This window comes from Chaetodon trifascialis, chromosome 10 (assembly GCF_039877785.1).
Source record: "Chaetodon trifascialis isolate fChaTrf1 chromosome 10, fChaTrf1.hap1, whole genome shotgun sequence".
NCBI lineage: Eukaryota > Metazoa > Chordata > Actinopteri > Chaetodontiformes > Chaetodontidae > Chaetodon > Chaetodon trifascialis.
In genome coordinates this window covers 22,552,657-22,570,000 of record NC_092065.1, presented here as the reverse complement: position 1 = coordinate 22,570,000, position 17,344 = coordinate 22,552,657, and the positions used below count along the sequence as shown (strand labels likewise).

The 17,344-nt window shown below is 42.7% G+C and overlaps 1 protein-coding gene across 1 annotated transcript in view; it reads right to left on the bottom strand.

Moving 5' to 3' along the window:
• The window catches only part of necab2 (N-terminal EF-hand calcium binding protein 2), a 118,426-nt gene that overhangs the window by 83,431 nt on the left and 17,651 nt on the right, over positions 1-17,344 (bottom strand). The window contains exon 3 of the mRNA XM_070972633.1: positions 352-460. Within this exon, the coding sequence (XP_070828734.1) occupies positions 352-460 (109 nt within the window). The remainder of the gene's footprint in view (positions 1-351; positions 461-17,344) is intronic.

Genomic DNA, 17,344 nt, shown 5'->3' with positions numbered 1-17,344 from the left:
CTGGCTGCCGGAGAAATTACATACCTTTTACCTGAGCGTGCGCACACACACACACACACACACACACACACACACACACACACACACACACACACACACACACACACACACACACACACACACACACACACACACACACACACACACAATTGAAAAGTGCAGTACTGAGGAGAGCAGCTTTGAGCATCTTTTCTTTCAATAACTGACAGTGAGAAAAAACAAAAGTTACTGCGCAACGTGCACACAAAACACACACATGCATAAACGCACAAGCACTGCATCCAGATTTCTTTCACGCAACCGCGCAGCTGCGTCGCATGCTACACGCAGCAGAGGAGCATCAGTGCTGACCTGGTGTTATCGGAGTCGATGGTGTGAAACAGCTTCTCCAGCTCTTCCTCGTTCAGCGTGCCATCGGAGAAGAAAGCCTGGAACTCATCCAGAGACAGCTTGCCATCATCTGCAGGACACACACACACACACACACACACACACACACACACACACACACACACACACACACATACATCACTGTGAAATCACATGTAGTAGAAAGCATCCTCGCACTGAGACCTGAGTTCCATCAACCATCTTGACATTTGTTCATGCCAGCTCAGTATCAGACAGCATTAGTATGGGGAACCTTTGCGTCACTGTATGAACCTGTCTGCTGCTTTTAAAGGGGATGAAAGGAGAAGAAGTGACTAGTAATTACCGAAGCCTGCACCATCTCCGCCCTATGATACTGTATTCCTCTGAATGGTAATACAGTCATTCTGCTCAACCTCTTGTCAAACATGTTCTCTTCGGTCTTTCAAGTCATTAGGATCAAGCAACTGAAGACACAATTCACTGGTGTTAATGTTTGATAAAAAGTCTAATGAATTTGTCACCAGAAGATCATGACACTTCAGTTCACAGCTCTGTACACTGTGTATTTGATGGAACGTCATAAAATTTGGAGCAGGTGTTCATCTTCTCTGCCAACTAACTACCAACTTTGGCCATGTTTGAATTCTCTTCTAGCGCCATCATATGGTCAGAATTTTAGCATGTGCAATATTTTGGTTTATAATCTGCACAACAAATTAGATTTCCGTCAGGTTCAGCTGTACTTTGTGCTTCTTACGTAAATGTAATTGTTAGCATGCTAACATAATAAAACCAGTGGTTCTCAAACCTTTTCCTGTTCTGCACCCCTTCAATGCTGACAAAAGTTCATGAGCCCCACACCACAGTTTGTATCAATCATTAGCAGTAATTGGGGGAAAAAACAAATAAAACAAGATTCAAGTTGAACTTGAGTAAAGGTCAGCACAATAGCATTAACAAGCACTTGCTGACATAAATCATATTCTTTCAGTTTGAGAACCACTGCACTAAACTAAGATGGTGAATCTGGTGAATATTTGTTGCATGTGAATAATGTCATTGCATGTCATGTTAGCATACCTCCCACAGCTGCTACCATGGCTGTAGACTCACACATATAGTAATTTGGATATTTATTTATAGCCTTAGTCTTACTTGTTTTCTTCAAAAATTGTTTCTAATTGTCTGCCTGTCAGCTTCTTATGTCATTGTATTGTATGCATTTCACCTTGTTGGATATATTTTTGCCTAATTTTTCCACAGGTATCACCACTGCTCCCCTCTGGTATCTGCCTCCCTCATATGAACACATTTGTAGCTTGACTGGCAGAGTTAACTGTGCCAGATGATAACCAGCTTTGTGATATCACTTAGTCAGGATAACCTAAGAGAGCGACACTACACTAAGTCAAACTTACTTTGCCACAGAGGCCCCACACACACACACTCATGCTCAGTGTGACTCCTGCTTTCAGTACTTTCTCAGTCTGCTACAAACCTTTAGCTGTATCCCTGCTGTCTGTCTGTCTGTCTGTCTGTCTGTCTGTCTGTCTGTCTGTCTGTCTGTCTGTCTGTCTGTCTGTCTGTCTGTCTGTCTGTCTGTCTGTGTGTGTCTCTGCACACAGTGCTGATTAAGTCTCAAAACCTCAGGATTGTTTGTGTAATGCTACACTGATGTGTAACATGGACAATGCTTGACACTTTGGTTGTACAGGTATTTGACTGACAAAGTTGGAGGAGGGCTTCAATATACCACAATGAACCTGATGCATGAGTGAACTAAGCACCTGCTTAGGCCCCCAGTGTACACCAGAGGGCCTCCAGGAGAACTTGAAATGTCCCACAAGAGAGCTTGAAATGCTTCTATGTGATATATTATATCATATATCATATATTAATGGGCTGGCTAGCTAAAACTGCTGGTTTAATTAATTTCCACTACCTCTGTCAGTGCTGGTGTCACATTCATGCACACTGTCCGTCAGACTAATGTTAAGTTACAGGCTTCTGCATTGGAAAAAAGTAACAAAGGTAATGTCAGAAAAGGACATGTCCTTCTGGATGAGTGAAAAGAAAGATGAGAACAGAAGATGGAAAAAAACTGGTTAGGCTATTTAGGGACATTTAATCCATGCTGACTTTCCTAAGACAAGACATGCTACCTAAGCTACCTTGTTAAATAACTAGCTAGCTTACTGCATAGATGAGCAAGAACACCATGTTTCAGGAAAGTTAACGTTTCATTTGATTTAAGAGCCTTAAACAGCCTTGACCTCTTAATCCACCTCGTTGTATGCATAAGATGAATTAGTTTGTGGGGAAATTGTATTATGGATGGATTTACTTCAAACATCCTCGGGCAGAGGAGGTGTCAGACATGTCAGATAACAGCCTTTTAACAACATCTGGTATGTAGTGCTCCCATGAAAACGTCGGTGGTGATATTTTTAATGAGAGGATCGATTTGGAAACTGCTGACTTTGTCACACTTTGAGTCTCTTGCTGTGGTCTTGGTGGCCCACGTAGCCTATTTGATGTGCTGCTGACCTGTATCGATTCAAACTGTTGTGCTCTGGGTAGACTATTGTGTTACTGTGGCAGAACTGAGGAGAATGTGCAGTGTTTTTTGAGTTTTCTGTCATATACTGGTCTCATCGAATACCCTGTCTCTGTATTTTCACTCAGATCCAGCTGTTGTGCTCTATTCTCTCTCTCCCCCCTCTGTGAGTGTGTGAGGAGTGTAACACAGATTGTGCATGATTGATATAATTTTGCATGAGGAGAAAAGGGAGTCAGTCCTCATCTAACCCACAGTATTCTCGTATGGTATGGCCCTGCAAGCAGAACTCACAGCTCTCTGTCAACATGGCATGCACTGAGGAATTTAATGCTTGAATTGACTACATTTCCCATCAGCACTCACTGGACATCTACATAAAACATGGCTAATTTCCCTTTAAAACTTGTGCATCTCAGCTTATCTGAACAAAAATGCATTCCTCCTGCACCTCTAATTCTCATTGTGCAGGAATTACTTTCTTATTGGACCTTTATGCAGCACACAATGTAGTGTACCTTTAAAGAGCAAGGCAGTGGTGGCCTCATCTCATTCTCAGTAGTTTATACAGTAGTTTGAGTTGCTTCAGCTGAAGCTACACGTGTGGTGTGACTTAATTAATCATTAGTAACAAGTTTCTGTTCTGCATCTAATCCACCAAGCAATCAGCCAACATCTCTCTTTGCTGTCTAACTGTAATGCTGTGTGAGCTTTCCTGAGTTGGAGTGGTGGCCCCGCATTAGGGAGTGGTTATTCATGGCTTTGACTCCATTCTGCGTCTGCTTGCTAGTATGCCTGACTGTCTGTCTCACCACATGATGCAGAGCTAGATATCAAATATTAATTCCCTTGCCCTCAAAGGGTTTGTCCTTGAGTGTGGCTGACTGGATGCAGCAGGTTGAGCTATGGGGCCACTGCAGAGTGCTGGGAAACCGCAGGGACAGGACGACTGCAGCCTTACAAAGGGTTGAAATTCAAATGTGCTGCCCTAAAATCTGCCTCATCTATTCCCCTCTGCTCTTTCTCAGTTGCAAGATTAGGCAAGCATACAGTATGCTTATGAATTTCTCTTTTTACCACTAAGAATTTATCAATTTTTCATTGCTCCTTTCTTTCTTCTGTGGCTATTTTCTTGCCTCTGTTTTTTTTTCCCAGCTCCAGCACAGCAGGAGTGTGACTGACACACATCCAGCAGAAACACAGCTCTCTGAATCTGGCTCTAGTTTTGACCACTCAGGAGAAAAGGCATCATGCAGTTTTCAAAACAAACTAACAAACTGTCAAAAAAGCTTCCAGGCACTCCACAACCATGGCCGGCAACACTGCTACCTCCTCTCCATCTCACTTAATACCCGTCACCCTATTAGTCTCGCCATATCTTTTATCTTTCCTCTCTTCTAGCTCCTTGTTAGTAGAAGCTGACTCTGGGATGCTGCGCCATGTTGATTTCTGTTGTGCACAGTGACACCAGGTAAGAAAAGCCCTCGCAAATGGCTTTCTTTTTGTGACGCTTGGCATAACCTTTCCTGGACAGAAGGCATGTTTGTTTGAGGCGGACTTCTGAAATGCCACTTCTTGTGTTCACAGCACCAGTCCCACTCTCCCTGTTCGCCCGGGCTTGACTGTTTATTTGGACTCTGTCGCGATGACTATTTCTAACCTTCTCTGGTGCAGCACTGAAAGCAGAGGCACTGGTGTTTAATTCAGCCGTGACCCAATTTACTGCATGCAGCCAGCTAGCCTGGTTAGACCCACTTAGGAATTCTCCAGTAACACACCAGAAACCCAGCAACACACACCACTAAAGCAAAGCAGATAGCTAGCTAACCCCATTTCCTAAAGCATGAAATACTTCCAAATTACACATGTTTAACAAAACACTACAGCTTCGACAGTCCCTGGCCTATATTATACCACTGTCAAATGCACAATATATATGTATGTATAATGTATAATATGTATGTTTCCTTGTTGTCACATGATGCCCTCTCACACATATGTTGCATGTTCTACATTGGGACATCCTCTTTTTACATTCAGCTAATTGGACAGCCAGGTATACTGGTCAGCTACTGAATAGCATTCATAGAATATTGTGCCTGCTTCCCATTATCTAAGTCCTGGTCCTCCAGCCACCAATTCACCCTGCAACTCCTTCACAACAACCCTGACAACCACCCTCCTCACTGACCTGATAAGTTGGCAACTGAGGAGGCAACAGCCAAGAGCCTCCTGTCTCCTCCAAATGAGACACTGTACATTTGCCCTATTTTCTGAAATTTCTATTATTCTGCTGTCCAAAATGGTCAATTTTTATGCAAAGGAAATGACCCAAACTCAAAGATGTCTTTGTTAACAGCAGAGAGGAGATGAGGAGGCAGTCCAGGCAAACCTCAGCTGCAAAACAGAGCATTTCTAATAGAAAACTGGGTTTAAAAAAAAAAAGAACATTACATTTCATTTAATCTGTACAAAAAAACAAGTGAGACACTGTCGTAATACAGATTTTAAGGGCTAAAATGTATTCTTAGTGAAATTTAGAAGTGCTGGTAGGTGGTTTTCTTTAGCCAGGTTAGCTGGTTCCCTCTGTTTCCTGTCCTTGTTCTAACTTAAGCTAACCAGCTGCTGGCTGTAGCTTCATATTTAGCATGCAGAGATGAAAGTGGGGAGTAAGAATCTGCTCATCTCACCCTCAACAACAAAGCCAGCGTGTAACTTTCCCTCCAGGCTGTGTTCCCGCATCATTTATTTGCCACAAATCTCTAAGAAAAAGGGAGACGCAAGGTATTATGGGACTGGGAATAAGGTGGATATGTGTGTACTATTTTACAATTTCTGAGCAGAGTCTTCTGAAATCAACAATTACTTCCTGCTGAAACTTTGGCCTGCCAACGTACCACACCGCCCACTGCAGGTTTGTCATGTCTCCTCGGGTGGATTCTATTCCCTGTTTGCATTTGCTGCATTTTCAGTCTTTTTCATTTAGCACTTAAACAAGGTCCTGTACTGCTAATGTGCTGCCATGGTAAGATTAAATTACAGAAATCTCACACACACACACACACACACACACACACACACACACACACACACACACACACACACACACACACACACACACACACACACACACACACACACACACACACACACACACACACACTGAATGGACAGAGTGTACTGTAGCCCTAATCAGTGTGAGGGTCTAGGTAGACAGCCTACTGGCTGGCTTTTCTCTGCTCTTATTTGTTTTCTATGAGTCCCACGTGAATCAGACATCTTTGAGGAGCTAGCAGTTTGTTTATTTCAGCCTGTTGCTTTGTTTAAGTACAATGTAATTTACTCATGCAAACCTGTCACAGTTATTTCCGATCTGCTTGTCAGCGGGAGAATGGGTTATTAGAATAAGTTAAACACAATCTGTAAGTACAACTTTTACTTCTGAAAGTGGTTACTGTAGGCTATGGTTATGGCTGAATAAATCATAAACGAATGAATTAACAATAACTACACACCTCACAGAACAGTTGATTTAAATTGTTTGGGCAAAGGCAAAAACAAATCTTCCCTCCACATTATGTAGATGAAATGAAAGCCTGCTTTATTTCCTCGTAATGTCTCATTATACCGCCCTGAGGAGGAGTCATGAACAGGATGGCATTTCCAACCTCTTCTTTCATCAGAGTTCATTTAGAAAATACCAAACAGGAAACCATGCAACTAAACCCCGCTTTGTTCAGCCAATCATGGAAATTGGCAGATTTTCATAGCTGTGGTGCCACCTTTAATGTCACAAATTACAGGTGGTGAAAATGCCATCGACGCACACCATCATTTTCAGGCCATCTAACAGCAGTGAAGTGATTCAAGATTTGATTTACCTTTGTAAACATGACAGATTTGTATGCTCTTTGCAAGCATGAATGATTTAAGTAAAAGACCTTTTTGCAGAGCAACCAACTGACATTTAAGTCACTGTCAAATAAAACAGACCACAGCTCCCTCTGCTCCGCTCAGTCACTCTGTGTTTCCTGGTGTGTCTTTAAGTATGGATGATGATCTGATTGACATTCTCTTCTGGTACTATTGGACTCATTTAGCTTCAAAATAATACTCAAATGCACAAATTAGTTGTAAACCAACAATTACTACTGAATCACATCACTTTGGCCATATGTACACACCGTAGACTAGTCTGTGCCCTGAAATCATCTAATTCCAACCAATTTCAACCTTGCGTGAAAAAGTGTTGCCCTTTTCTTCGCCCAACTCTTGCCGGACCACAATCTGACATCATCTGACAAAATGCTGCAGTGGCTAAATAACCGCAAAGTTAATATCAATGTGCTCTGTACAAGCTGATGGCTGGATGATCCATCCATCCATTGTCTATTGTATAACCGACTATCCCTTTTCGGGTTTGTGGGGGGGCTGGAGCCTATCCCAACTGTCAACGGGCGAGAGGCGGGGTACACCCTGAACCATTCGCCAGCCGATCACAGGGCAACATATACAACCATTCACGCTCACATTTAACAATTAACATAATGAGAGGTTAAACCTAATGTCTGTGGGAGGAAGCCGAAGTGCCCGGAGAGAACCCACGAATGCAAGGCAAGAACATGCAAACTTCACACAGAAAGGCCCTGCCCGACCCGGGGATCGAACCAGCGACCTTCTTGCTGTGAGGCACACGCCACCATGCCGCCCTGGCTGGATGATACCAAAGATTATTTAAGGGTGTAATAATACATCATTGTGAAACATCACTCAAAGACCATGAGTGAACTGTGTTTTGTCATTCAACAGTGTGGGGACTCTAGAGAAATGATCCAGCTGATCGTGGCAAATGCAGTTAGGAGGAAGTGCAACCCATGGAGCCCATTAACCTCACAGTTCTGAATTACCTTCATTACTTGGATCAGACATAACAGTCAGTTGTTTCAGTGTGTCAGAACAATCAATAATTCATATCTTCTGTTGCTCGTCTCATTTTCAGGTTGTAGCAAGAGGTTGTGACAAGGATTGTTTAACATTGATTCATTTGGTAGCTACCTCTAAAAGAGTACTATTTCTGGTAATCACAGACTGAGTCTTTGAATTGTAATTATTCATAACTTCAGTTACCTGCAAATGACGAAAGCTACTTAATGAGAATCAATGAATTCAAAGAGATTTGGATTTGAAAAGTGGATCTGGTGCTGGATTTGGATTTGATAAAATGCTGTCAAACTCCTGTGTGTTTCTCTGAACCTGAGTTTCTATGACATAGATGGATTTTCACTCTTCTTTGCAGAGAGGAGCAAAAAGTTGAGGAGGGGGAATTTGTCTTTACCTACAAAAGCAATTCCCTGACACCCCTGTTTGCCATTGCCCTGGGAGAACAACTGAACAACTGATACCTGGAGAATACAGGATGCCAACAGGTTGTAAAATGTGGAACAAGGAAGGAAAATACATTGAACAAACCTGCATGAACCTATCAGTGCCTATCAGTCCAGGAGCAAACCAACAATGTAACTCTGACCACAATGTGGTGTATCTCATTCCAACCTAGGATCAGCTTAACTAGGATCTTGCTTCAACTGCACTAACTTGGAGGTGCTATGGGAGGGCACTTTGGATGTGACATGTACAACAGCAACAATCTACAATCTAGCATCCGCACGAAAACAGTTTAAGTGTATCCCAACAACAAAACCTACATATCCAAAGACATTACACATATAATGAAGGTATGCCAAGTAAACACCACAAATCATTTGTGACAAATGATGAGTTGGCCTCTGCAAACAACCTTAACACATTTTCATCCAGTTTGAAACCTTTGAGAGAGCTGAAACATGCAGGGAGGTGGTGGAGTCAGTAACTGAGGGATGTGTAAATAGATTGCCTATTTCGGTGCCTCCTCTGAGGACATTCAATGAGGAGCCATTGCTGGCGTGGCATTAGACACACACACTTTCCACGCAGCCTCGAATACTTTACACATCATCCTACTTCCAAAGAAACCAACCCTAACCCTAAGCCCCAAGGAGCGCAATGACTTTCAACCCATGGCACTAACCTCTGTATCAATAAAGGCACTGGAGAATATTATCTCTCCAATGCTCTTTCAGTCAAAATAGGAAAAATTGATCCATACCAGTTTGCGTACAAGCATGGGTCATAAAACATCTGGATGTACCAAAAATAAAACCATATCCCAGAATAGTGTTCACAGACTCCTCCTTAGTACTTAACACAATAAACTGGACAGACTGCAATCCAAAATGCATCAGTTGGAGATTAACCAATGTTACATTCATTGAAACTGTTCCTTCCTCATCAACAGGCAGAAGCTGGTTAGGGTCAATAACACCTACCCTGGTCAAAATTAGCCATGGCAGGGATGTGTCTGCTCCCCACTGCTATACTTTAGACCACGACCACATCATTAAACTCTCTGATGATACTACACTGATACCACTGATGAAGGAGGGAATGATGCCTGATCTTTATGTGGACAGTGTCAACTAAGTGGTTCAGTGGTTTGTTCATAACACTCTCATACTCAATGCCCTGGAAACTGAGGAGATCATCTTCAGAGCCATACAAGACGCCCATATTGCTCCGGTTACAATTCACATCCAACTTTTAAAACAAACGGCATCATTCAGTCATTGCTCAGTATGGCTGAAAGCCAGGATTCTACAGTTCCTGGAGATCTGCTCCAAGGTGGTGGGTCACTCTGTGGAAAACTCCTTCCTTAACAAGCACTAATTGCACTAATGGTACCCTAAGACAGGCTGACAAAATTGCCCTGAACCTCTGCCCAGTGCAAGTCGCTTAAGGGTGCCAGACTGCAGGAAGAATAAGTAAAAACACTCATTTGTTGTATACACTCACTCTAAAACACTGCTTAACCGACAGAGAAGTGCAGGGAGGTGATCAACCCTAAACCTACCCCAGTACACAGACTGATCATACGTCATACCCGCTTTCTCCACCCTCACCCTTTATGTTGTATTGTGTTATTGTGATGATTGTTGGAGCATGTGATGCAAGATAAAAAGTTATCTTAATCTCATCTCTGGAATAATTCCAGCGCTTGTGCATCAGTGGAATCAGTGGAATTGACTTGCGCCAAGGGAGGCCATGTCTTCTGGACCATCAGGACAGAATGAGAGGGGTGGGGCAAAATGCAGGTCCCCATAATGTAAAGCATTAAATTTTAGGGTGAAGACTTGGGTTAAGGTTACGGTAAGGTTAGGTTTAGGTTAGGTTTGGGTGACAGCGCAAAGGTTAGGGTTAGGGTTAGGCAAGTAGTGGATATGGTTAGGGTAAGTCTCCAGCAAATGCATGTAAGTCTATGTAGTGTGTGAGTGTGTGTGTGTGTGTGTGTGTGTGTGTGTGTGTGTGTGTGTGTGTGTGTGTGTGTGTGTGTGTGTGTGTGTGACAGAGAGAGAGGAAAAAATATAGAGTGAGGGGACGGTAAGAGCGGTGGACCTACTGTGCTAACTGCTCTCTCGTTTCTCAGTACAGACTAAAGAGAAGCAATTAGCACTTCCCTCTTCCTGCTGGGCTCCACATCCTGCACACAGCACTGAGGAGGAAGAGAGACGTGCCTTCACTGCTCTTTGCTTCAATACATGTCTGACACACATCTAACCTGTCTGCACATGTTTTTACCTGCGCTGAATTACTTTGGTTTCTAAAGAAGATTTAGCCTCTCTCCAGTCACTCCTCTCTCTCTCTCTCTCCCTCTCTCTCTCTCTCTCTCTCTCTCTCGAGCTGTTTATCATTATTTTTGGGGGAGCTACATGATGGGTTGTCATAGCAACAAGAAGAGGGGAATTGACCCTCCTTTTGGGCTCATGATATCACCATCTCTTTCTCCCTCTGTACACCATTAACACACACACATCCACACTTCTGCCTCTTTTCCTGCTTCTTGCTTTCTTCTTTTATCCTTTTCCCGAGCTCATTCTTTCCTGTTTTGCTTATCTTCCTCTCTCGCTCACGTAACAACTGTGAACCCTCTTGATTTAACTATTTCTTGCCTTTCTCATCTTTTTCTTTATCTCTTTATTTCTCCAGCCGCAATCACCTGCTTTGTCCATGAGATTTAGAAATTTGGTCTATCAGCAGGTATTTCACCCTTTGTCTAAATTATCTCACTTTTGCGAATAATTCTTACCAGCGGGAAAGTGAGTGCATGCGTGTGTCAGTGGAAAATGTGTGTGTGTGTGTGTGTGTGTGAGGCTGCCAGTGAGCTCCTCATCTGATAGATGAGGAACAGCAGTGATTCTCACTGAGCTGTCAGCTCTTGCCCTTTCTCCCTATCCATCACTGCAGCCCACCTGGTAGACACACACACACACACACACACACACACACACACACACACACACACACACACACACACACACACACACACACACACACACACACACACACGTATATACTGTACATATATACAATTTGGTGTCTCACTTAGAACTCCCTCAAGAACCATTGTTTTAAAAAATGGAACAGTGCCAATCAGCCTCTTGTTTACTCTGACGGTAAATCTTGTGTCTTTCTGGCCAGCGTCTGCTCTGCTTAAGTGTCTATGAGTGTCTTTACAATCAGAGATGTTCTCATTCACAGTAACATGGGCTGCTCCTGATCACTGATCAACACAACACCATCAGGTAAGTGAAGCCACAATCAAACTGGCTTAAACTTATTCATATTAATGCTATTTATGCTTCATCTAAATTTTCGGAACAGACATCCAATTAAAAAGCTCATGAGAGCCAGTCATGCAAGTCATGCAGAACGTCTTTCTCAGCTGACCTCACAGAGTGGACGTGCCAGCTGACAACCACAGCAGCACTGCGACGTGACCACTCCATTACTCTGAAAACTGGGTCATCAACTCTACCAGATGTACTGTTCAGGAGCTTACAGTGAACACAGCGTTTATAGACAAAATCAGTTCAACTTCCTCTTCTAATCATCTATTCTTAACCTTGATTTGGAGAACATGTGAGGCACCAGTAAATATGAAATACTTCAAATAGAACGTGATGCATTTAAAAACATGAATAATTATTCTTTTTTTTGGGCTCAACGCTTTATTAAGTCAATAACAAGGTGACAGACCATGTTACTCTGGTTTTGCTTTTGCAGGAAACTTTTAGCTATGACCTATAAAAAGCTTACCTCTAAGAGTAAAACTGGAACCAGAGCAGCAAAAAAAATCAATAGTCATGGTATACAGAGGGATTTTAAGGGTCCATACCAATAGTTTTGCATATTTTAGCCCCTTAACTAATTAATCCAATTTTCTCCTCAGTGTGCCACTAGACTGATTTCCTACCTTACAGGAAGCATTTGGTTTCCATTTACTTCAGTACAGTGTCTAAATGAGCTTGCAGGGATTTTTCTCATATATTGTATCATAATAGAAAATCTCTTTACCCCCATCTGCTGCCTAGTGTTGCATGGTGCTCCAGTTTTTTTCTAAGCACTTTTTTGACATGCAACAGTGGTCCCTGGCTGGACTCAAAGATATAATGGGCCATCAGGTTGACAGTTGAGACTTAAGAGTCGTCTGGTGCTAAGTCTGAGACATTTGAGCGTTTACAAAGAGACCAATGCATTTTTTTAATGTGACAGTGATGCAAGTATAACCACTGAAGCGAGTCCATCTGAAACAACTCGATCTCAACTCAGTCCTCTGCAGGCTGATTTTCGTAATGCATGGAAGTAAATGAAAACCAATGAAAATCAAACTAACAAGGTTTCAGTGAAAGTCAGCAAAAATGTATACTGTACTTTTTAGGCCCTAACAACAGCTTTGACAATAAATATCAATAATCTATGACACAACGTCACTGTGGTCTTTCAAATCCAAAACAGTGTGTGATGCACCTAAACTCAACAAGCTGCTTTGTGTTGAGCTAAAGCATCACCGTTCTCCTTTTTAGTCAAGACAGAGATGTGAGTCATAATTTGTCTTAATGAGAAGGATATGATCCTCTCTACATCTCCCCAGAGACACATGTTTCCCTGGTGTAAACAATATGCTTTCTGTCTGTCTGGATGATGAGATGAGCCCCAGCAGATCATCATCAGTCATTCTTATCTACTTTCTGTCTCAGCACAGAGTGGAATGATGTAATCATCATCAATCTGCTGTCTGAACATAATAATGTTATTATTAGAGGAGTGTGGCTGCACACAACACAATGTGTGTAATGGTGTTGAGTGCGTATGTGTGTATATGTGTGTGCTTTATAAGTACGGTTCAGGAGTTACTCTGTGTGCACGTGTGCATCTGTGCTTGTGGGTCTGGCCTAATGATGAGTAATCCGACGTGATGGCAGATAATAGCGGTGTGTGAGTGTGTGAGTGACGATGATGCATTCAGGTGCCTGTCTCTGCATCAGATGCTTCCATATGAAACCCACTGGCAGCCTCTCCTGCTTCAATCAGCCCTTTGGGGAGGCCTCATTTGCACAAATGGTGTTTTATGGTTCCTGTTACAGCCAGATATGCTTCTTCACCAGCCCATAATTGACTACCATTGCCCACAACAGTGCTTTTTTAATGCAGCGTGATGGTGTTTAATGGCAGATAATAGACCGTCAGTGCGTCAAATGAGGTAATTTCTGCATGTTGCGCCGGCCCTCTTTGTTGTTAATGTTATCACATGGAGCCCTGGTGGCTTGGCAGATTAACAAGCATGGCAGGGAGGCTGCGCATATTGTGTTAATGCATAGACAGATTTGTTCTCATTAATAGCATCAAACTATCTTTTTTATTTAAAAAGAAGCGCTTTTGATGTGAGTAAGGAGATGCTACTGTTTAGTGCCACTGACAACAAGAGATTCATTTCCACTTATCTGAACGGAGTTTTCTTACTGTCAACCTGCCATCATCCAGATGAAAGGACCTGATAAAACTGTTGATCGCTTTTAGCTCTTAACGAGTACTTTCTCTCGCCTGGGTTTCAGCTCTCAGGCTGGATTGTTGAAGCGAATGCCCTCCCCTCTCATCGGTGGAGGTTGTACTGGAGATTCCACTCTAAAAAATTAAAATATAATGATTGCTAGAATTCAACATTTTTCACAGATAAGGCAGTTAAGGACAGCGCACATACATGAGGGAGCTCCATTCACAGCAGCGGCATCAGCCCTCTCATTAGTGGCTGCAGCTTGTCAGCTCAACAGTCTAGGCCTCGGTTACAGTCAGAATATTCCATTTCACCAAAATCTGACCAGCTGCATGGGGCGACTCAAAGGGCTCCACAACAGCAATGGGTACACTTAACAGGCTGGTTTTGCAATTTGGTTTACAAAGAGTTTCACATTCAGTATCGCCAGCATCTGCACTCTGCACAGGCCAGTATCGTTGTCCTGACCTGTGCAGAGTAATGATGAATAGAGCTGTAGAAACATCTGATAGGTAGAGGAAAAAAAGAGATGCTGAAGAGCGGAGAATGGAGAGTGGAGGGAATGAGGGGGGAGTTCAGCTGAATGTGAGGGAAAAATGGAAAGAGGAATCAGAGATGAAGTGAAACGGGAGAAAATGAGAATGAGTTAATGTGTGTGTGATCAGGAATGGGGTTTTAATCATTGCTTCCCTTCACTCCCTGCTCTCCAGGCCTTCTTCTCCCTGTGTTTTCCACCATGAACCCTCCCTCCTTCTTTTCCTTCCTTCCTCACATACAACTACTAATGAAAAATTCCCCTTTTATTTCCATAGGGGATTCAAATATTTCAATTATATTTCCCCCTCCCACCACCAACCCTCCCCGCCTCCCCTGGCCATGAAAAGCGGTACCCTCATAAAAGAGAAGATAAGAGAAGAAGAGAGCGGCGGAAGAGATGGGTCAAAGTTTTCCTTTATTCATTTTCTGTCAGTGAGCGAAGCCGATGCAGTGAAGGAGGATGAGAGAGTTCAAGGCAGACAGTTAACAAGGCACACACACACACACACACACACTCAATAGCATGGATGACAGCAAGGCAGCTTGGGTAGCCTTCAGATAATGTCACAAACAGTTTGACAGACACAGTCTTTTTTAAATAATAATGAATCTCAATGCTGACTGCTGCATTTTAACAACAATTCCTATTGGACACTGGGACCCCTACAGCAGAGCTAGATAACATTTCTTCATGCCAATTTACAGAGTATTCTGTTGTCAACCTGCCCTGTGGTGCCAATCCATCCTTTGATAACTGAGAGTGTGAGTAAAGAGCAGGAGATGCCGTGTACACTGCCACCTCTACAACATTCAACGCTTTCACACAGGGAGAGTGATAACAGGGTCTGCTTTAGCCTGGACTCGGCAAATCAGCAGTAGAGGATGTACGTGCAGCGTCCTGTTGTCACTGAATTTATACGAGCTGCTGATGTCTTGGCTGAAAATAGAATTTCTGGCCTTTGACCTGGAGTTTTTTTGTCAATGCATCTTGTCAGCAGTGCGATTTAAAAGCAAGATAGAGACGTAGGGTGCAGGGAGGGCCAATGTGCTGATTTGTCAGTGCCTCTATTAGTGTAGCAGAGTCCTGAATTGAATTGAACATGAATAATGTCAGAATTAATTGTTCTCAAAGTATTTGTATGAGGATGTCCTGTGATGTCTGACTGATATAAAGAATTCAAATGTATTCTTTTTGTTCATGTGCTGATCCCTGTGCGTGGTCGCTGGGGACTGGAGGCTATTCCAGCATGCATTGGTTTTGAAGGGGGAGGAACACACTGGGCCCATCATTACTGTTAACATACTGAAATAAAACCTCACTCAAACTCTGACCCTCAATGTGTTAAAAAAAAAAAACTGACAAACTGAAGCCAGCCCCATACAGAGAGGACCCGGTCTGGGAGTCAAACCCAGGTAGTTCTCGCTGGGCGGCGACGCTGCAAACCACTGTGGCATGCTACAATTACAATTGCGAAAACAATCTCTCTCTCTTTAAAAACAATTCCCTGGGTGATGTGACGTGGGCATATGTCTGTAGGTAACAGATGCTGTACTAGATGCCAGCTGCGAGGTGAATATCAAATCTAACTCTACGGTAAATCAGTGATGTGTGTCGGTAATTCGAGAGCAGCTGTTGATGTGAGGGCTGAGGCATAGCTGTGGGCATGGAGAGAGGCAAGTATCAAATAAAAATTAAAATCACACTAAGATCAGAGGCGTTGTGCACACGACAATGACCTCTTTCAATATGTATAGCCATGACAGCATAAATGTGTGAATCAGGACAGGAAATGAAGACTGGAATATTTGAAATCATATTTATAAAAACATTATGGGGCTCAAAATGGTGATAGGTTCCACTGTTTCTCAGTTAGTCAGCTGTTGTGTGGTGCAAGTGAGAGACCAGGGCAGTAAATTCACCTGAGATATTAACAGTAACTGGACAAAACCACCGAGAGAATGTAGTAAAAGAAAAGGTGGGTAAACTATAAATGTCTGCTGGCTAAACTGTCCAATCTTAAGTAATGGTGAACTCATCAAAAGGTGTGTAAACCCAATGGTGCATTGATAAAGGTGGCTAAACTGTTTATGTGTGTTTACCCTCCATTACACCCCAAATGATAAAATCAACAGGGCAAACGCAGATGATTAATAGCCACATTACATTTAAAAAAGCTGACTCTTTGAGTTTTCTCCTTCACAATCGCCTCATCTCCACAGCCGAATTCTGTCCGATCAGCAAGCTACCATTAGGTGTGTGGGCTTGCAAAGTAGTTGGCTCACAAATCATTTTGATGAGAGCATAATCCAAATTTTAGCTACTTTAAAGTTTGACTGGAGCTAGTGGGCATCATTCAACAGACGCTGACCTATCTTTTTCTATATTCTCTTTCAGTCCATGACTCCGATCACTTAAATACAATCGTGTGATTGCAGGGACTGTATATGATAAGTTTACCTTTACAAAGACAAAAAGTGTGGTAGCAACAGCACAACTTTTCTCCCCATAGGTGCCTATGGTCATTTACACCAAGAAAAAGCAGCAAATCTGCCTATTCGGAAAGTTGGAAGCAACAAGTGTTTGGCATGTTTGCTTATACAAGACTACGAATCTACAGCCATGCTAGCTGCTCTGTGAGGCTGTACTCGAGCACAGTGGTGCTTAAATGCAAACATTAGCATGCTAACATGCTCACAGTGGCAGTGCTAACACGCTGGTGTAGCAGGCCACGTTTATAATCTTAGTTTTACATGTTAGCATGCTAATATTTGTTAATTAGCACTAAATACAAAATACAGCTGAGGCTGATGGGAATTTCATGAGTTTTGAAGGTATTTGGTCATAAAGTAGTGGACAAATTAGAAAGTGTGACCTGATGATGGCACAGGTTGGAAAGTTAAGGGTTCTGTTGGGAACGGGACTATCGGTACCAAATTTTACTGACAATCCATTC